Raw genomic sequence first — 16451 nt, forward strand, 5'->3', positions numbered from 1 at the left:
AACAAACAGACCTGCAGCGAGGATTGTGTTTTCAGTCAGTCAGTTACTCACATACACACACACAAGCACGCATGCACATATTAACACCGTTTTCTCTCGACAGAGCCAAAGCTGCAAGAGTCAAATGTTGATTTGTCAGGCTGCTGCTGGAGGATTTTCACTATTCTCAGGACAGTGCTAAAATCATTATATCATCAAAAACCTGCTTTTATTGTGCAACAACTTACTAAACTGCAGCTTCAGTGCAATTTGCCAGATGCTCTCACCCATCTGTTGGTTAATAAATAGTTTCAAAAACCAACCTGGCAGCTGGTTCGAGAAGCATGACAAGATATTTGACAACTTAGATCTATTTCTACCATCAGTAATCATCGCAATTAGGGTTAGATGCGATTTTTAGGAAATTGTTCTGGTGGCATAAAATATAATCTTTTGTCTTTGACAATCTCAGTCAGGAAGAATCTATTGGAAATGTATATAAAAAGTGAAGAGCAGCACAACACGAAATCATCTCTCAGACTCAGAGCTGAGAAACTGTAGGAAACTTAAGACACACACAAAGTAGGGTGAGTGTTGTGGCTGTTTCCATTCTTTCAGCCTGGTCTTGTTCAATATAAAGAGGAGAAGATGAAACCTTGAACAGATTCTAATGATTTGCTCTCTGTCTGTTTTCCTGCCTGAAAGCTGTCGTGATGTCCTTTGACCAAGCTAATCGATTCGCCATGCTGAATATGTCACTCGTGTCTGTAACGCAGATGGAGCCGAGATGTCGGAGGGGAAAGTTTTTTCTATGTTGATGAAACCCTGAAGTGGTCAAAACTCATTTCATATGCTGCATTTTGTCTTTCAGGCCTTAACTTAACTTAATGAAAATAAACAGATAGGAGGACAGATCGACTTGTCACATGAGTTAAAAACATATTTGAATACATAGAAATAGCTTCCTATACACACTTGTCACACTGATTTGATGTGTTGGGTGGATATGAGAACATCAGTCAAGACCAGGGCATCATGCAACTAATAAGAAAAGCTACTGAGTGACCGAATCAATACTGGAAGTTCAAAGTCAGGGAGCAAACCTTGCTTTTAATTTCCCTGGAGAATCCTTCCAACACTTTAAAATGTAGGTTAGTAATTAAAAGCTGCTGATCTTCCCTGTGCAACCACATGGATCTGGGATATATTTTATAATGGAGACAAGTCCAAATAAAAAAAATCCCAAAAGTGTTAAAAAAGAGGCCCCTCCTGCAATGACCCTGTGACAAACAATGCTGCATCTGTATCTCAAATTGCTTCAAACTTATTCTCAGCACAACAACTCCCTCTGTCCTTAGAACCTCGAATTAGACAAAGAACCCCCCCCCCCCCCCCAAAAAAAAAACCTTTAACAGGAATATTAAATTATGCATTTAGTATGTGCTTTTAAACAATGCAATGAAAAGTCAACACTTCTTCTTTTGAGGAAGAATGACTTGAATTGTATGTGATTGCAAGAAAAAAATCAAGTTTACTTAGGGTGTCTCTCTTAAAAATAGAACACGACTCAGCGATTATGCAACCTGCACAGCATGAAGTCTGAGCTGAACTGCCTACTAAGACAGTTCATGTGCTGAGAAATGCAAACATTGTTTTATTCAGACAATTGTGCAAAAAACAAAATGTGCCAAAGTGCAAAACCATGACATTAAGGAGCTAAATGTACCAGTCCTGCACAATAAGTTCCTTTGAATTTTTCACATCCAACTGTATGTGGTGATAACAGACTGCAGCCAGCACAGTGTCTAGAAACACTGAGATTATAGGTGCTCTGGGTGATCCAGCCCAGAGCTAATTGCTGACACAACTCACCTCAACGACCCCCACACGAATGAACTGATAACAGAAGCTTTAGCGCTGTGAGCTTTCAGGTACAAGCAGCCGGGAGAAGAATACAAGAGAATATCAGATAATAAGATTAAAAGAAGGAAAAAAAAAAGATGAATGGAAAGAACAAAGGATAGAAGTGAGAAAGAAAAAGATGCAGAGAGGGAAAGACTCGGAGAACAATAGCTGCAAACCCAGACGAGAGAAAATGAAAGATAAACAGTCGGAAAATGGGTGAGAGATTGAGGCAATTCAGATGGAAATCAGAGGTAGTCTCTTTCATCATCCAATTCTTTCATCTTCCAAAATACATGTTTGATAATGCATCAGCAGAATGGAGCTGTAGAGGAAATATGATGTAAATTCCAGACAGTGATTTTGTTTAAGGACAGACTCTGTAAAGTGTAACTGCCACAGGAAGGATCTGCATCCTGGCAGGAGAAGAGAGGAGCTGGACATCACATTATTCAGCCCGTCAGTCACCAGCTATAAGTAATAGTTCTTGCAGAATAGAGAGCTTCTCCTATTCATTTCCCCTGCCAAGCTCTAGGCAATGAGTCTGGGCATTCAAACCAGTACCTACATCATCTTACGAGAACATCTGCAGAATCACCTTCACGGCAAAGCCAAAGCCACCTCAGGATTAGTAAAAGAGTTTAAAGAAAGTACAAGTGGGCAGGAAAGCTGTCAAACATCACTACCTGCTGCAACGGATAAAGCCATAACAATGTTTTGGCTTGTTATCTACAAAACATACATTTTACATCATAGCTATCCATTTTACAAAATATGGAGTTGTATTTGGAAGGTTCCAGGGGGTCAGTAATTACATTTTGTGTTTAATGAAAATCAATTAGCAGACTCTTAACAAAAAAAATCACAATAATGGGTAACGCAATTCAAGTTTCAAGAGTCTGATATTTGAGTTTGTATAGAATTGAATGGAAATCAATGCATGGAACTGTAAGATTTGATTTCTACTTCAGGAGATAAAACTAACACAGTGCTATGGTCCTTTAAAAGCTGCTTAAAGGTACAGTGTTTCTACTTATAAGTTATAGCTTCTATAAAGATAGAAGACATGACAGCTCCCTGAAAGTGAGGCCAAAGCATCTTGTTCGCAGATATAAACAAATCATTTTAATTATACAAGTAAAACTCTTCCTCTGTAATTTGGGTTAAATGTCCTTATCAAAGACAAATACTGCTTGGGTATTCACAGGGGAAATAAAATAAGAATCAAAGACGTGAAGTGAACCATTATAGGGAACTCAAAAATGAATGGAACAACTCTGCTGCTCACACTGTAATGGCAGAACATAATAAAAGCTGTTTAGCTATTTCTTCATGTATGTATGTATGTAAGAACAGAGAAGGACAATTATAGCAAAGAGCACTTCCCCTGTGAAGGTCATGTGAGTCCAAATCAAAAATACAACACAGTGGATATGTTTCAGCACCTGTTAGGACTGACCGAAACAAGTCATAGGAAGTGCAGTTACCGTTGAAAATAGGACAGCTCCTCTAGCTCTGGCTAACGAGCAGAATGTCAAATAAAATAGAAGAAACATAAAAACTCCTGAAACTTGCCTTGAGGGAAACACTTACTACTACATTCAGCACAGCATATGAGAGATCAAACAAATGTTGCCCCATTTTAGAACTGATACAACTTTCTTGCTTTAGTGATAGGAGAGGAGGGGGCTCATACTGACAGAGAAAAGATTACAAGGCAAGAGGGACCCTTACGTAGCTCACTGACCTCTAACAAAGTTTCCCTTTTGTTTGTGTGTTGTGTCCAAATCTTCATAAGTGTGCTGGAATTAAGGAGCTATTTCTGCAGCAGTGAGGAGATGTGAGAGGGCAAATTACCACCCTTAGGGCTGGAGCTGCTGGCTGCAGCATTTTTGCCATTTCTCAGTGGCGGCTGGAGAGGAATTATTTGCCAGCACGCTGGTTCCCACTGCTTCTGAGCTGGAACAAATGCTGCAAGCATCAGACAACTGGACTCTGGGGTGTGCACATACTGTATGTGTGGGCAGAATTGCGAATGCATATGCTCTAGTATGAATGAACATTTGTGTATCGGCTATTGTATCTGTGTGGTTTTGTTTATATACACGTGTACAGTACGTCTACTGTATGCATATGCTCAAATCTGTGTGTGTATCTAAGAGCCAAGACACATCACAGACAGTTTGTAGCTCGGTTTGTGTGTATGCACACGACATCTTGGAGCAGTTGAAGCCTGCCATTCCCTGACTCATAGTTACACAAAGAGTGCTATTCAAAGCTTGGTGAATATTTAGCAGCAGATCCTTTGCCAATATGTGTCAAATGGATATTCTCAAAGGACACAATGCAGAGAACAACACTGATAAAGTAGTAGAAGCACTGAAATGAAGACAGAAAATTACATCTTCACCTGTTCAACTATGATTAATGCCAAATAGGAGGTTTTCATTTACTGTAATTATTGTAATGATCAATCCTTGCTTACTTGCTCACATGGACCTGCACAGAAATAAATTCTCTAAAATCACTTTTGGAATAAAACATGTATCATTTTGACTAAACCAGCCTTGATGTATATGAGTAGAAACAATTTCATCAAGCAAAAACAACCCAACAAAGGATTTGAATCCCCTAGGAAACACGACAGGAGTTAAAAACTGAAAAGGTTAGTTTAATTAGGCTGATAAATCCAAGGCTGAAAAGGTGCCAGGGAACATTATAATATACATCTGGCACAATGCGAGAGACTGTCCTTTCACTGTGAGGCACTGGTGTAAGATGCCATTAAATACAGCAACACCCTGCTGAGGTATCCTTTAGCAAAACACTGAATCCCCATCAGCTGTTCTGTAGCTGACCCTGACCTTTAACCTCTGACCTCCTGAAGGGTAACAGAATATCAAAGATAATACAAAATGGACTGAGCTGCGAGGGCACAGGTGCATGTAAAAAAGCTCTTTTAAATTAGAGACTGAAGGGCTTGTATGAAGAACTTGAAACAATAGGGGTCGTATTATGTTGCATTGGTGCAAAAATAAAATAGTTTGATGACCTTTTATGGCCATATTTACCTTGTGTTCTTCTTCTGTGGTGACCCTAATCCACTGTGGCCCGGAGGACTTGCATATCGTGCTGTGAGACTGAGGAGAGAGCAGAGAAGATGACAGACAGGCTGTTAACTCAGTTAGATGAGGAATTAGATGGGCTTAATCCAGGTCTTAATGTAATTTTGTGAGTGAATGGAACCATTCAGGTAAAGGCAGGAAGAGAAAAATAAAGAGATAACCAGGGACAGAAGAAGAATCATATGGTACCAACTGAAGCACAGCAGTGGATATTTCTTTGTTTTTTTCTTTCACACGATGGCCCACACATGTTTACTACCACACACATATGACTAACTTCCATTTATAGGGCCGCTGACATAAAAAGGCCAGAAAATCTTACTTGATTAATTTTGTGGTGGCAGTGTTTGAAGAAAACCCCAGAACACACTACACACGCTGCAGAGGCTTAGGAAATGCCCACAGCACCAGTCATGTCGCAGTTTATTACCCAACACTCACTCTTAGTCATTGAGACGGGAATCAAGTTGGACCGCCACAGTTGGCCTGCTGCATTCATGTTTGGCAGGAAGGAGCTGAGCTACTCGTAGCGTGCTTTATGAACAAAGAGGTAGCTTTAGTAAACATTACGAAGTCAAAGAGCAGGGCTCACTCACTATACTCTATATAGTACATAGTGAGTTTGCCATTTTGTAGTGGTGTCTGAATGTTTAGTGAAGTTTTTTATACCCTGTATAGTGCACTTGTTCTTCCCGCAGTGCATCGTGAAAGGTAGTTGACTGAGAAATATATACCATCATGCAATGCACTTGTGGCGAAGAGGAGCGAGAGCAGCAGTTATAGCCCAACCTGTCGTTTAAATGTAAATAGAAGTTTAAGAAGTTTCATTTTACATTTAAAGATGATCATTCAACATGGTTTTTTACCTTAAAGTACTAATACTTAGCGAAGTGAAATAGGGAATAAGAAGTGAGTGGGCGAGTTCGGACACAGCACAGGTGTCACGGTTGTGTGTAAATGTCCGGAGTGTGATTACCTGTGTGAACTGTATGACTTACAAACCATGTGAGTGTTTCTCACATGTTGTAAACTGGTTGAGCAGACTGTATACAGACAGTGAGCCTCTGTACCATCTATAAATACAGTATGTACGTGATCATGTTTTGCTGGAAGCTATAAATGCCTAGAAGACATATTGTGTGACCCATATGTTGCTTAGCAAGTAAAACCACACGGTAAGCAAAGGGATGCTCAGGCTAACTGCTACTTAGCTAGTAAAATGTAAGCATAATCATATAAGTGGTTACAATTTATGAAGTAAAGCTCAAATACACAAAGTGTAGCTAAATATAGGATACGTGTAAAAAGTTCAACCAAAATACTGTATAATGGTGGCAAAATTGTAGCAAGATTAGTTACTCTATGCTAACATTATTTGTTAGCATAGGCTATATTAGCTAGATGTTAATCTATATTTGTAGGGTTACAGAAATAAATAAAGAAAATTACTTATGAATCACAGAATAATCAATGAATACCAAAACATGAATAATGGAGAACGTCACCAGAAGGTCGACTTTCAATAGCAGTTTCACATTCATTCATATCACGTTAGTTTAAATCGACATGTATCTTTTCAGCTAACCCAATCAATGTCCGACAAAATGCAGCCAGAGAATTAAGAATCTTATACACACAAAGTCCTCTTTTAAGTAGTTTTAAATACAACTGCAACCATGAAATATCTCTTCGCCTTGACACATAAATAAAAAACTAGTTGCGGAGACAAACTCGTACCTTCAACAGGCTGAACAGACACAAGCGTGGGGTTTCCACTGAGCTATACTCTTGAGGAAGGAGCCACAGAGAAGAAGCGGAGCAGTGAAACCATCTTTAAAGTGTCCTCTGCAGTGAGCGGAGGAGAGGAAGCACCAAACACCAGCCGCCTGTTTAGACGCTCTTCTCCTCTGACAACAGGGGAACAACTTGTTCTCTGTTCTGCAGGTTGTGGGCTGCCGGCTTGACGTTGGTGAGTGAAAGTGGACAGAGACAATAAACAACCTATACTGGTCGGTCAGAATGACGCACTGCAGGCATCACGTCCTCTTTCCTCGACGTTGCATGAAACATTAACATAAACAAACCCTGACAAGTTTGGAAATCAGACAGTTTCATGCGTTCAGCTGACATCGTGACCATTCAAAAGTAAATAAAAAGGCTTCCAGCACACAGACTTGTAGAGAACAAACGATACAAGCAAATTATGTTTTGAATAAAAATTCAAAAATATATATATTTAAGTTAATTCAATATATTTATCATAAAGGAATGGACACACAGCATTCTGGGGCCTAGGGTTCAGTATAAGACTATGACATTTATAAAATCTCATCCTGATTCAAGCATTATATCCTTTAACGCAGAAGTATTGTAAGGGCAAGACTGGGACGTATAGGCTTTAGGCCTTCCTTAGGGAATTTCAATGATTATACTGAATGATGCTGCATTTTAATAGGGTTTACCATGTTCACAAATACAGTCTGTATACATGGACCCTGCACATTTATTAATTATCTTAGGAAGAGGGATTCATCTCATATGTTGGATGAATCTGGGATAATGTAATAATCACTTCTGCAATGGAATTCTCTTGAATCTCTGGTGTATATGAGATGGTGCAATATACAGTATGCAATGAGGGAATTGTAAAGTTGTCTTCTGTATAGAAGTGTGTATATATGTTTTGTTTTTTAAATATTAGTTGCATTTTTTCTCCATTCTCTTGTGTGTGTGGTTTAAACCATTATTTTCAATTAGTTTAACTTAGGTTGCTCATCATGTATGTGTATAAGCATATTTGATATATTGATTTTTCTGATGTTATGTACTCCGTATTTTTTTACTATGTTGAAAACTCAATAAACATATTATAACAAATTCACCCTCACTGCAATATTCATGATCTTGCTACACATCTTTAAAACCTATTCAAAAAACTCAAGTTTACAAGTTGTGATGTATAATAGTAAAATGTTCTATATATGGTTAATATAATGTAATTTTAGTCAGATAGAGTTTAATACACCCAAGGAAACTTTTTTTTATATTAATAACAACCTAACCATTTCCTTTTTTCATTGTGCATGTGTATTTTCTGTATCACGTTACCTGCTTGCTAAATTGTGATCCATTGACAGTAACAATAATATTAGCATGTAGCCAATGCCTAGCAGAAATGATCCAATGACTTATACACTTAAACGACTTCCCACATTATTACCATCGTAAGTTAAAGGCAGCATGAATTTTATAATTAAGTAGAATCACAAAACCCATCAAATGCCCCTCAAGGAAGCTTAATGGGTTTAATTAGTTGTCTTCAGTGTCTCTAGGTTTCCTAATCTCACAAGTGCTACAGATCCACTCACACAAACACACGCACACACAGACACACTTTCACTATTTATATCTTTCTCTGTGGACAATAAGCTTCCCTTTTAAACCACCTATCATGAGTTGCAGTGTCATTGTACATTTCTAATTGACCTTGCAGGTTTTTATGATGTTATGTTATTCTAACGAGCTCCACAGCAGACAGCAGAACCCAGAGGAAGTGAGTTCAGGGCAGTTTCCTATTATAGCAGCAAACACCTTTGGATCACGTTATTAATGAACTATATGATACATGACACGTCGCCTAATGGTGTCTGACAACTAAATATGTTCCCAAAACCCCCTCCCAACCCATACCCCATTTCAGCTCCCTGTAGTATTTTTGTGCTTTATTAAATACCCTAAATAGCACTCAGCACATAGGAGAGACAAGCTGTGACAGAGATTAATGGAGCCAGCCGCACTCTAAAATGCCTTTAGACAGAGTTTTGATGGAAAAACATTTGCGCTTTAATGCATGCATGACATTCATTTCTAAGTAATCCTGTTTTCTTTTTGTTTCTTCTCTCTTATTGTTAATAACTATAGTGCGAGTTTAACCTTGTCGGCATGGAGGAACAAGCGTTTAAAGGCAACAAAGCCTGCAGAAGTGCAGAATAAGTCTGTGGAGGTTATGTAGGGGCAACTAACACTTGTAAATGACAGTTCAAAATAAATCAGGATAACTGTGAGGCCCATTTTTCCACCATAAGTCCCATCCTGACCTCCTTCCCTACCTCCAACTCAATGAAAATTAAATAAAACATAAAAGTAGTGGAAGAGAGTCCAACCCACAACTTTTAAGATCTTTCCAATGTGGAAAAAAGAGACAGAGAGGATCCAGGAGAAGGAAAAGGGTGGAAGTGGTTGTGGAACAGTTTGTCATTTTTGATCAAATACAACATACATCAACGCAGCCTCCATTTAACAGTCCCTGACACAATTGCTGTCCCAACAAGTGTGAGTAATGTCAGTTTCAGCCTGACTGTGGCCTCAGCTCTGAGGTCAGACACACACTGATGGGTTTTAGATCCAAAATGGTGGGGTCTCGGGCACTCAAGCACTCATGATGACAGCAGGTAATGATATGTCATTTGACCTTCACATCCAATTTGGTCCTTTAAAGGCCCAATCAGCACAAAAATGATTCCGCTAATGCTGCTTTAATGCAGACACACACATACTGCAAAGTCACATTTGCTCTTGTGATATAATCAAATTAATATCTACTGTAAACTGTTGAAATGTGGCATTTCCTGAGCAACAAGTGGTCCCCTCTTGGAGCAACAGTCCTTTTTTAAGTGTACATTGTGTCTACATGTGTCTAAATTATTTATTCAAGGTATGTTGCAATTTACGGTGTTTGCGTTCCTGTCTCTGCTGCTGCTCAGATTGAAGGAGACTTTGGAAGACACCTGCTTGATTTGTCTCTACTCGGGCTGCTATAACATCATAGAGAGTCCGATGAGAATCAAAACTACCTCCACTCAGAACAAGCACTGTGGATTTTGTCCTCCATCACTTACATTGAAAGTACTTTAGAGAGGGATGTGTTTCTGGTCAGTATAGACAAGGTGGGCAGTTACAAATAACTCTTTTAATATATATATATGGCACAATTATTCATGTACCAATAGACCACATTCAACCTGAATTTCCAAATAAGTAGTTTTTCTTTACCCTTCAAAACAAACAACCCATTGTCTCTAATCTTTTGACCCTATCTGCAAAACAACACTAATTATCAGTGACTGTTACAAATGTGATTCATATCACAATGTTTTACAGTTGAGGCTCAGTCACTGCTCAGTTGCAGGAAAGTAAATGTTCTTTAGCATGTTTAAAAGAAACCAACATAGACTGTCAGTAGGGGCTAAGCATTCCAACAAATGTGTCTGCGGTTTCTAAACAATGATTTCCACTTCTTCTCAAAGATTTTTTGTAGCACGATCAATACACAATGGTACTCCCAACATTTCTTGTTAGAGACAACAGGCATTAATTACAAAATACAAATCTCATACCAAGAAAAGATAAGCATAAGCAGTTTCCAGTGTTTAAACTAATAAGCATGCCATACTTTTTTTACATTTCAGTAGAAAAGTCAATGTTGTAAATTGTGTTTTTCTCAACAAAAAAAGGTTTTAGTTGAACAAACATACAGCATGAAACATCTTACTGTCACTCGTCGGACAAGCTGTTGGCAGGACTAATAAATGCTTGTCTATCGGCAGTAAGCATCTTACAAACTAAAATGATAACACCAAAAATGTAGAACCAAACTATTTACCAGTTCATGATGCCAATGACACTAATCCATTCTCCTCATAGCACCATGTGATTTCCAAAATAATCCAAACTCTGTCCCCCGTATGCTGCCACTCACGCACACTGCTCAAGTGAGATTAGTACCTTGGAGACGAGTCAGGCTTGATGAGGCTGCTGGCTCTCCCATAAGGCAAACGGCTCTTCCTGTCGCGAGACACGGCGGTGGGCAGGGGCAGGCGTGAGGAGCGCCGGACCAGGGGGTCAACTTGTTCACCCCGGGACATGGTGAGTTAAAGAGGGAGGGTTTGTTGCGCTCTGCTAGGCGCGGGCCCCCCTGCCTTCTAGAGCTCTGAAAACCTCTCGTGGCTCCGGCTTGTCGCACTCTGTCCAATGGGGAGTTCCCCTTGGACACACAGTCACACACATCCCAATCCCTTACCCAGAGACACCAGTAAGGCCAGCAGGTGCTGTCTATTGAAAGCTCCCCATACCACAACTGTAGATGTGCAGTAGTCCAAATGTGTTCAAGTGTGACAGTGTGTGAGAACGTGCTTCTTTGTCTGTGTAAATCTATGAGAAAGTTAATTTGATTATTTAAAAGGGTTAGGGTTTTAATATTAAACACTCTTCTGGCTTCTCTTATTTTTTTACAAAGATACTCAGAAATGTTTAATATTCAGGGTTAACTGGAGCTTACAGGAATTCATCTTGGTGGAAAATTAGAATAAGAAAAGATTTATATCAATAGATTTAATTACCTCTCAGTGTTTTGAGTTGTGGGTGAAACGGAAGAGGAGCCTGCTTTGTTTGAGGCAGACATGAAGCATCAAACATATAAACAATAGATATAAATCAATTTCATAGAGTCTAGATACTACAAGACACATCCATAGATCTATGATGCAGTTTATGAGCAACACTGTTTGACATTTATGTGTCTTACATGCATTTGTCTGTATCTAATACAGCTCTGAAATGCATCAGTTCCAAGAAGCCAAAAGGCTTTATGACACACTGAACTTAATGTCCTCATCTATATGTTTCACATGTTAGTGTGAAAAGTAAAAGCAGAGGCAAATTGCCCAGTGCTCCTTCCTAACACACATTATGTGCAGGGCCTGGTCAGTTAATGTGACGATGAGAAAAGTGTCTCTGTTCCAGATTGTTGACATGAGATCTATCTAACTCTTGTACCTAAACTAACATGTTATCATAGGGATGGGCTCTGATCAAATATGAGTCCAATAATGAACTAAAACCTAAATCCTTTAGTTTAGAATTTCTCATTGAGTCTTTTGAGATCATTTGAGATTTGTTGGATAAAGAATATTTGTTATTTGTATTTTCCAGTTTCTTAATAACAAGACTGTAAAAAATAAGGTAGAAATTGTACAACACAAATATGAACCCCTCTGCCTGTGGTCTTGCCATTTGATTTTGATTTGCTCTCAAATCACAGAAAGGTTGGAACAGACTCTTATTCACATGTCTGATACTGTATCAGCTTGCTCCAGCTATGTATTAAAACTACATATATTCTGAGCTAAATGAGCTAAATATCAACAGGAAAGTTATATATTATTTCAACTGCATTAAAATATAAATGCCCTGTGCATCTTAAGATTTCTATATAAAACTTACAGTACAATATGTACAGCAATGTAAGAGCTCCACATAAAACATAACAAGTCGATAATAGTTTCCTGTGTTTTGCGAGCAACATCAAGTAGAGCATGGGATGCAACACACGGTGGCAAATCATCTGTGTCTGACTCACACACTCATGATCGCCTGGCTCATTCTGCGTCCATTACACACACACACACACACACACACACACACACACACATGCGCACACACAAACACACACACATTCATATTTTCTAATTGGCAGGTTGATGGCTTATAAAAAATAATAACATTGTTACAGTGGCTATTTTTCCAGGGGTCCCCCAGGGCAGTGAGGCAACGCTGGCTCTGGGAAGAGCCTGTTTGACTATTCTTCATGCAATAAGTGCGATCATATTAAAAACTTTTTTCATAAATTTCCCCATTTTAAAATGATCAAATCAAGTCCTCACATTTTTCCAGACATTTTGAGACTGAATAGACCAGACGTCTGCAAAAACTCACAGATTAATGGCTTATTTAATCACTGACAGACATGGACTGATTCTCTGACCTTAACTATGGCCTCAGAGGTGATTAACTTATCAGCCCAGGGCAGTGAGACATTACTGGAGCAGTGAACAGAGAGGACACAGGGTCTTTTTGAAAATTAACTGAGCCACTTCACAGAGATGTCCCCTCATGAATTTCTTCCATAAAAATGAGTCCAAGGCGATAGGTAAAAACTAGCTTCTGGAAAGACGTCATGAGTGTGTGTGTGTGTGTGTGTGTGTGTGTGTATCATATGGCATTTTTGCTGGGCTAGACCGATGCAGCGGTGTTCTTAGAAATTTGCTGTTTGGTGTGTGTATATTTGTGTGAGTGTGTTCTCCACCTGTTGCTGTTGCCGTGGGGGTGGGAGGGGATGAGGGTGGGAATGGGGGGCAGCTGTGCCCTTGATGACCCTCCTACACGCACACACACATACATGTCACACATTGACTGCACGGCCATCTTTTCCTAGCCCGTCCAAACAGAGAAAGGCTAAAGCTCTCGACAATATCATCTTACTTACATACTGTCCAGGCAAGTGCTGAGACTATCTGCTCTTATTGCGTTGATTTTCACGTGCACACACAGACACACACACGCAGCATGGCCAAACAGAGCTGTAACTTGACCTAGTAAGGGGGAATGCTGCTAATGTGTGGTATGTCAGGCCTTCCTTTAGATGCTGCTCTCAGGCCTATCTTTGTAAAAATAAATAAACATGAGCTTTATACTGACTAGAGTGGCACTTAATAAAGCATGCATGGCTCCTGCAAGGCCCAACAGTCCCCTTTATAAAACTGCATTTAAGTTCACTCGATCTTTAGTTGGATCTGCACCAACTTGCATACATTCATTAATATTAGTCCAATATAAATATGCCTGATATATTTAATCAAGATTCATTGATTTTCATTCATTGGTGTTCCCTGGGAATTTGATGAGCTCGCACAATATGAAAGAAAGAGAAAAATTCGTGCCAAAATCAAATGGTTCTTTCTTGGCCCATGTCCAGTCCTTCCACCAAGTTGTGTGGAAATCTATTCAGTAGTTTTTGCTTAATATTGCTGGCAACCATTAAACCAATCAACCGACAAACAAACAGTCAGGGGTGAAAACATAACCTCCTTGGCAGAGGTAACTGAAGTGAGGAAAACTAACTGAAGCTTGAAGTTAGAGTGCACATTTAATTTTAAACTCTTCATTACCTTTTCTTGACCCAGAAACTTCTACTGGCAATAAAATCTCCATTGTCATGTAACTGTTGTTTGCACCGTAGATTTTTTGAACTGATATTATTTGGAAATAAGTTTTGCTTTTTAGGAAAACCCCTTTATTCACTTGTTGATGGAGAGCGAGATGAGAAGATTGATACTAATCTGTTGAAGCTGCAGGCAGTAGCGTGCTAGTTTAGCTTAATTTTTACTGGAAAATGGGGAGAAGCAGTGATCTCTAAAGCTCAGTAACCATTGTCGGATTTATTTAATCTGTTAAATTTGTATTATTTTTTGGGAAATTACATGTACGATGCTGGTAGGTAGATCTTGTGACCTTCAAACAGAGGCTGTACTTTAATATCTGATGGACAATCATCATGAGTGTGGTTTTAATCCTGTAATTTATCTCTCAACCAAAGTGGGAATAAGCATATCTCCAACAACTACACGCAAGGGCTGCATTAAAAGTACTATCTCAAAAAGCTGATGCAGCAAAATCCTTTAGAGCATTTAATGAGGAACATCTTTCCGTGAAGGCTGTTATTTATTTCCACTGAAAGACGGTCATATCCATCAATTTCCTGTTTACAACAGCTCTAACTGGACCCAATTAAGCCTCCAAAAGCAATAAACCAGCTGACCTCTGCATCCGAAAAAATAATTGGCAAACTAATTCAAACCAGTGACAAAGCTTTCCTCCCTGACCTCCAGACTACCTCTGCCTAAAATCAGACCCACGCCTCGAGCCATTAGATATATAAAGTTTCTACGGTGTAACATACCTGGACTGCATCTCCTGTGTCTTGTGGGTGCTGGCAGATGGCGCGGTGCTGCTGGTCTGCTGGCTGAGCTCCACCAGGGACTGGTAGTACTGCTGCTGCTGTTGCTGCTGCTGCTTGTAGCGCGACAGGATGAAGAAGAGGCCCAGGATGCTCTTTAAGTTGCCATTCCTGATCTCTGGAGGGACAAAACCATGGACAAAAGAAAATGTTTGACCCTGTCATATGAATCCACACGACACCCCTGCTCATTTTCTTGGAAAACAATATTTTTTTCAAATGAAAATTAGTTGTTGAGAACCAAAGCAGTGTCCTGTGTGTGAAAAATTCATATCTTCAAGACCTTTCATCGTGTATTTTACTGTTAGAAATCATTTGTGGGATAAAGCTCAAGTGCAGCTGTTGTGCAAGAAGCGTAACAGTTTCATAAGAGCAATTATACACTGGCTTAGTGTAGAAATTGATACACATTATATATTATTCAGAGTTCTGGCCTTTACTGTGAAGTTATTTAATCATATTCTGCATGAAGAAACACTTAATCTGACGAGAACAAACAGTTGTTGTGTATTCAGACTTAAGCATCTGCTCTCATACATGAGCTAACAAACAGCTGTGTGATGTAGGAGTGTAGATAACTATGGGATCTTGGGTTTGCCAAATCTTTAAAACAGGATCTTTATTTTCAGTTCTGCTTTTGCCATGAGAATAGGAAGTGATAGTGTATTTACAGGCGTTGTGGTTGCACATAGACAGTAGTGAAAAATATTGTGTATTATTATTTAAATGGTTGAAAATAGAAAAACACAAAAACAGCTGAGTTGCATTTCTCTATTCAAAGTACAGTTAAAATGAAATAAACTAGAAAACAACAGCCCGGATAGAGGAAAAATAAAAGGATGAAATGCAATAAACCAAATTATTTGATATTGGAAATGAAGCAGATTGAATTACATTCATGTTTATATTCATGTTTGGGGTATCACATCTCCAAGAAACTCCAGCCCTGCAGAATAAGTTAACTTTTAAATGTACTGTGCTGGCAGCAGCAAAAAGTTCCTGATCACTGGTAGCTTTGTCCTGAGTATTCAACTTATCCTCAACAGTTCCCCAGTTCATCTCAGACAAAACTCAAACAAATGCGTCTCTCACAGACTCCTGCACACGTAGCCGAGATGGGATTCTGCAGTCACACCACAGAGTAGGAAAAATTGATCACTGAGGCTAAAGCACCCATTTGTGAAATGGACTTTTCATATCAAACCCTCAGTGAGAGCTGGCACACAGAGGGATGGCAGCGGCTGACGCAGGGCTTTTTGCTCCATTTTTCAATCTGGTGAGGCTCAAACATTCTCCTACAGTCATCTATGGCCGGGCTGTTTGGGGAGTGGGGAAGTTGGAGAAGATTAATCTCTTGGGGGTTGTTTTCCATTTTCTAACACCCAGAGGTGGTAATTTATACTGGACCTCAGAGAGGGTCTGAACAACAGTGTTTCCTGTGCTCTAGAGAGACGACGTTGCAGAATCAGCCAACCAGAGAGCTGCTCTGGACTGAAACTGTTAAAATTTATAAAAATTACACTCATGAGGACAAGAGAATAAAAATCTTTCATCCGTCCCCAAAGGGAAGCTGCCTTCCAGGTCAGGGTGAG

The 16451-nt window shown here is 39.4% G+C and overlaps 1 protein-coding gene across 21 annotated transcripts in view; it reads right to left on the reverse strand.

Moving 5' to 3' along the window:
• nav3 (neuron navigator 3) overlaps positions 1–16451 on the reverse strand; it is a 383327-nt gene that overhangs the window by 86071 nt on the left and 280805 nt on the right. For 17 of the 21 annotated variants that reach the window (XM_069520097.1, XM_069520098.1, XM_069520095.1 and 14 more), the window contains 2 exons: positions 14803–14977; positions 4953–5021 (listed from right to left, as the gene is read on the reverse strand). In XM_069520097.1, the coding sequence (XP_069376198.1) occupies positions 4953–5021; positions 14803–14977 (244 nt within the window). The other 4 variants (XM_069520102.1, XM_069520103.1, XM_069520104.1 and 1 more) reach the window with 4 other exon arrangements.

Source organism: Paralichthys olivaceus, chromosome 23, assembly GCF_024713975.1.
Source record: "Paralichthys olivaceus isolate ysfri-2021 chromosome 23, ASM2471397v2, whole genome shotgun sequence".
Classification (NCBI taxonomy): Eukaryota; Metazoa; Chordata; class Actinopteri; order Pleuronectiformes; family Paralichthyidae; genus Paralichthys; species Paralichthys olivaceus.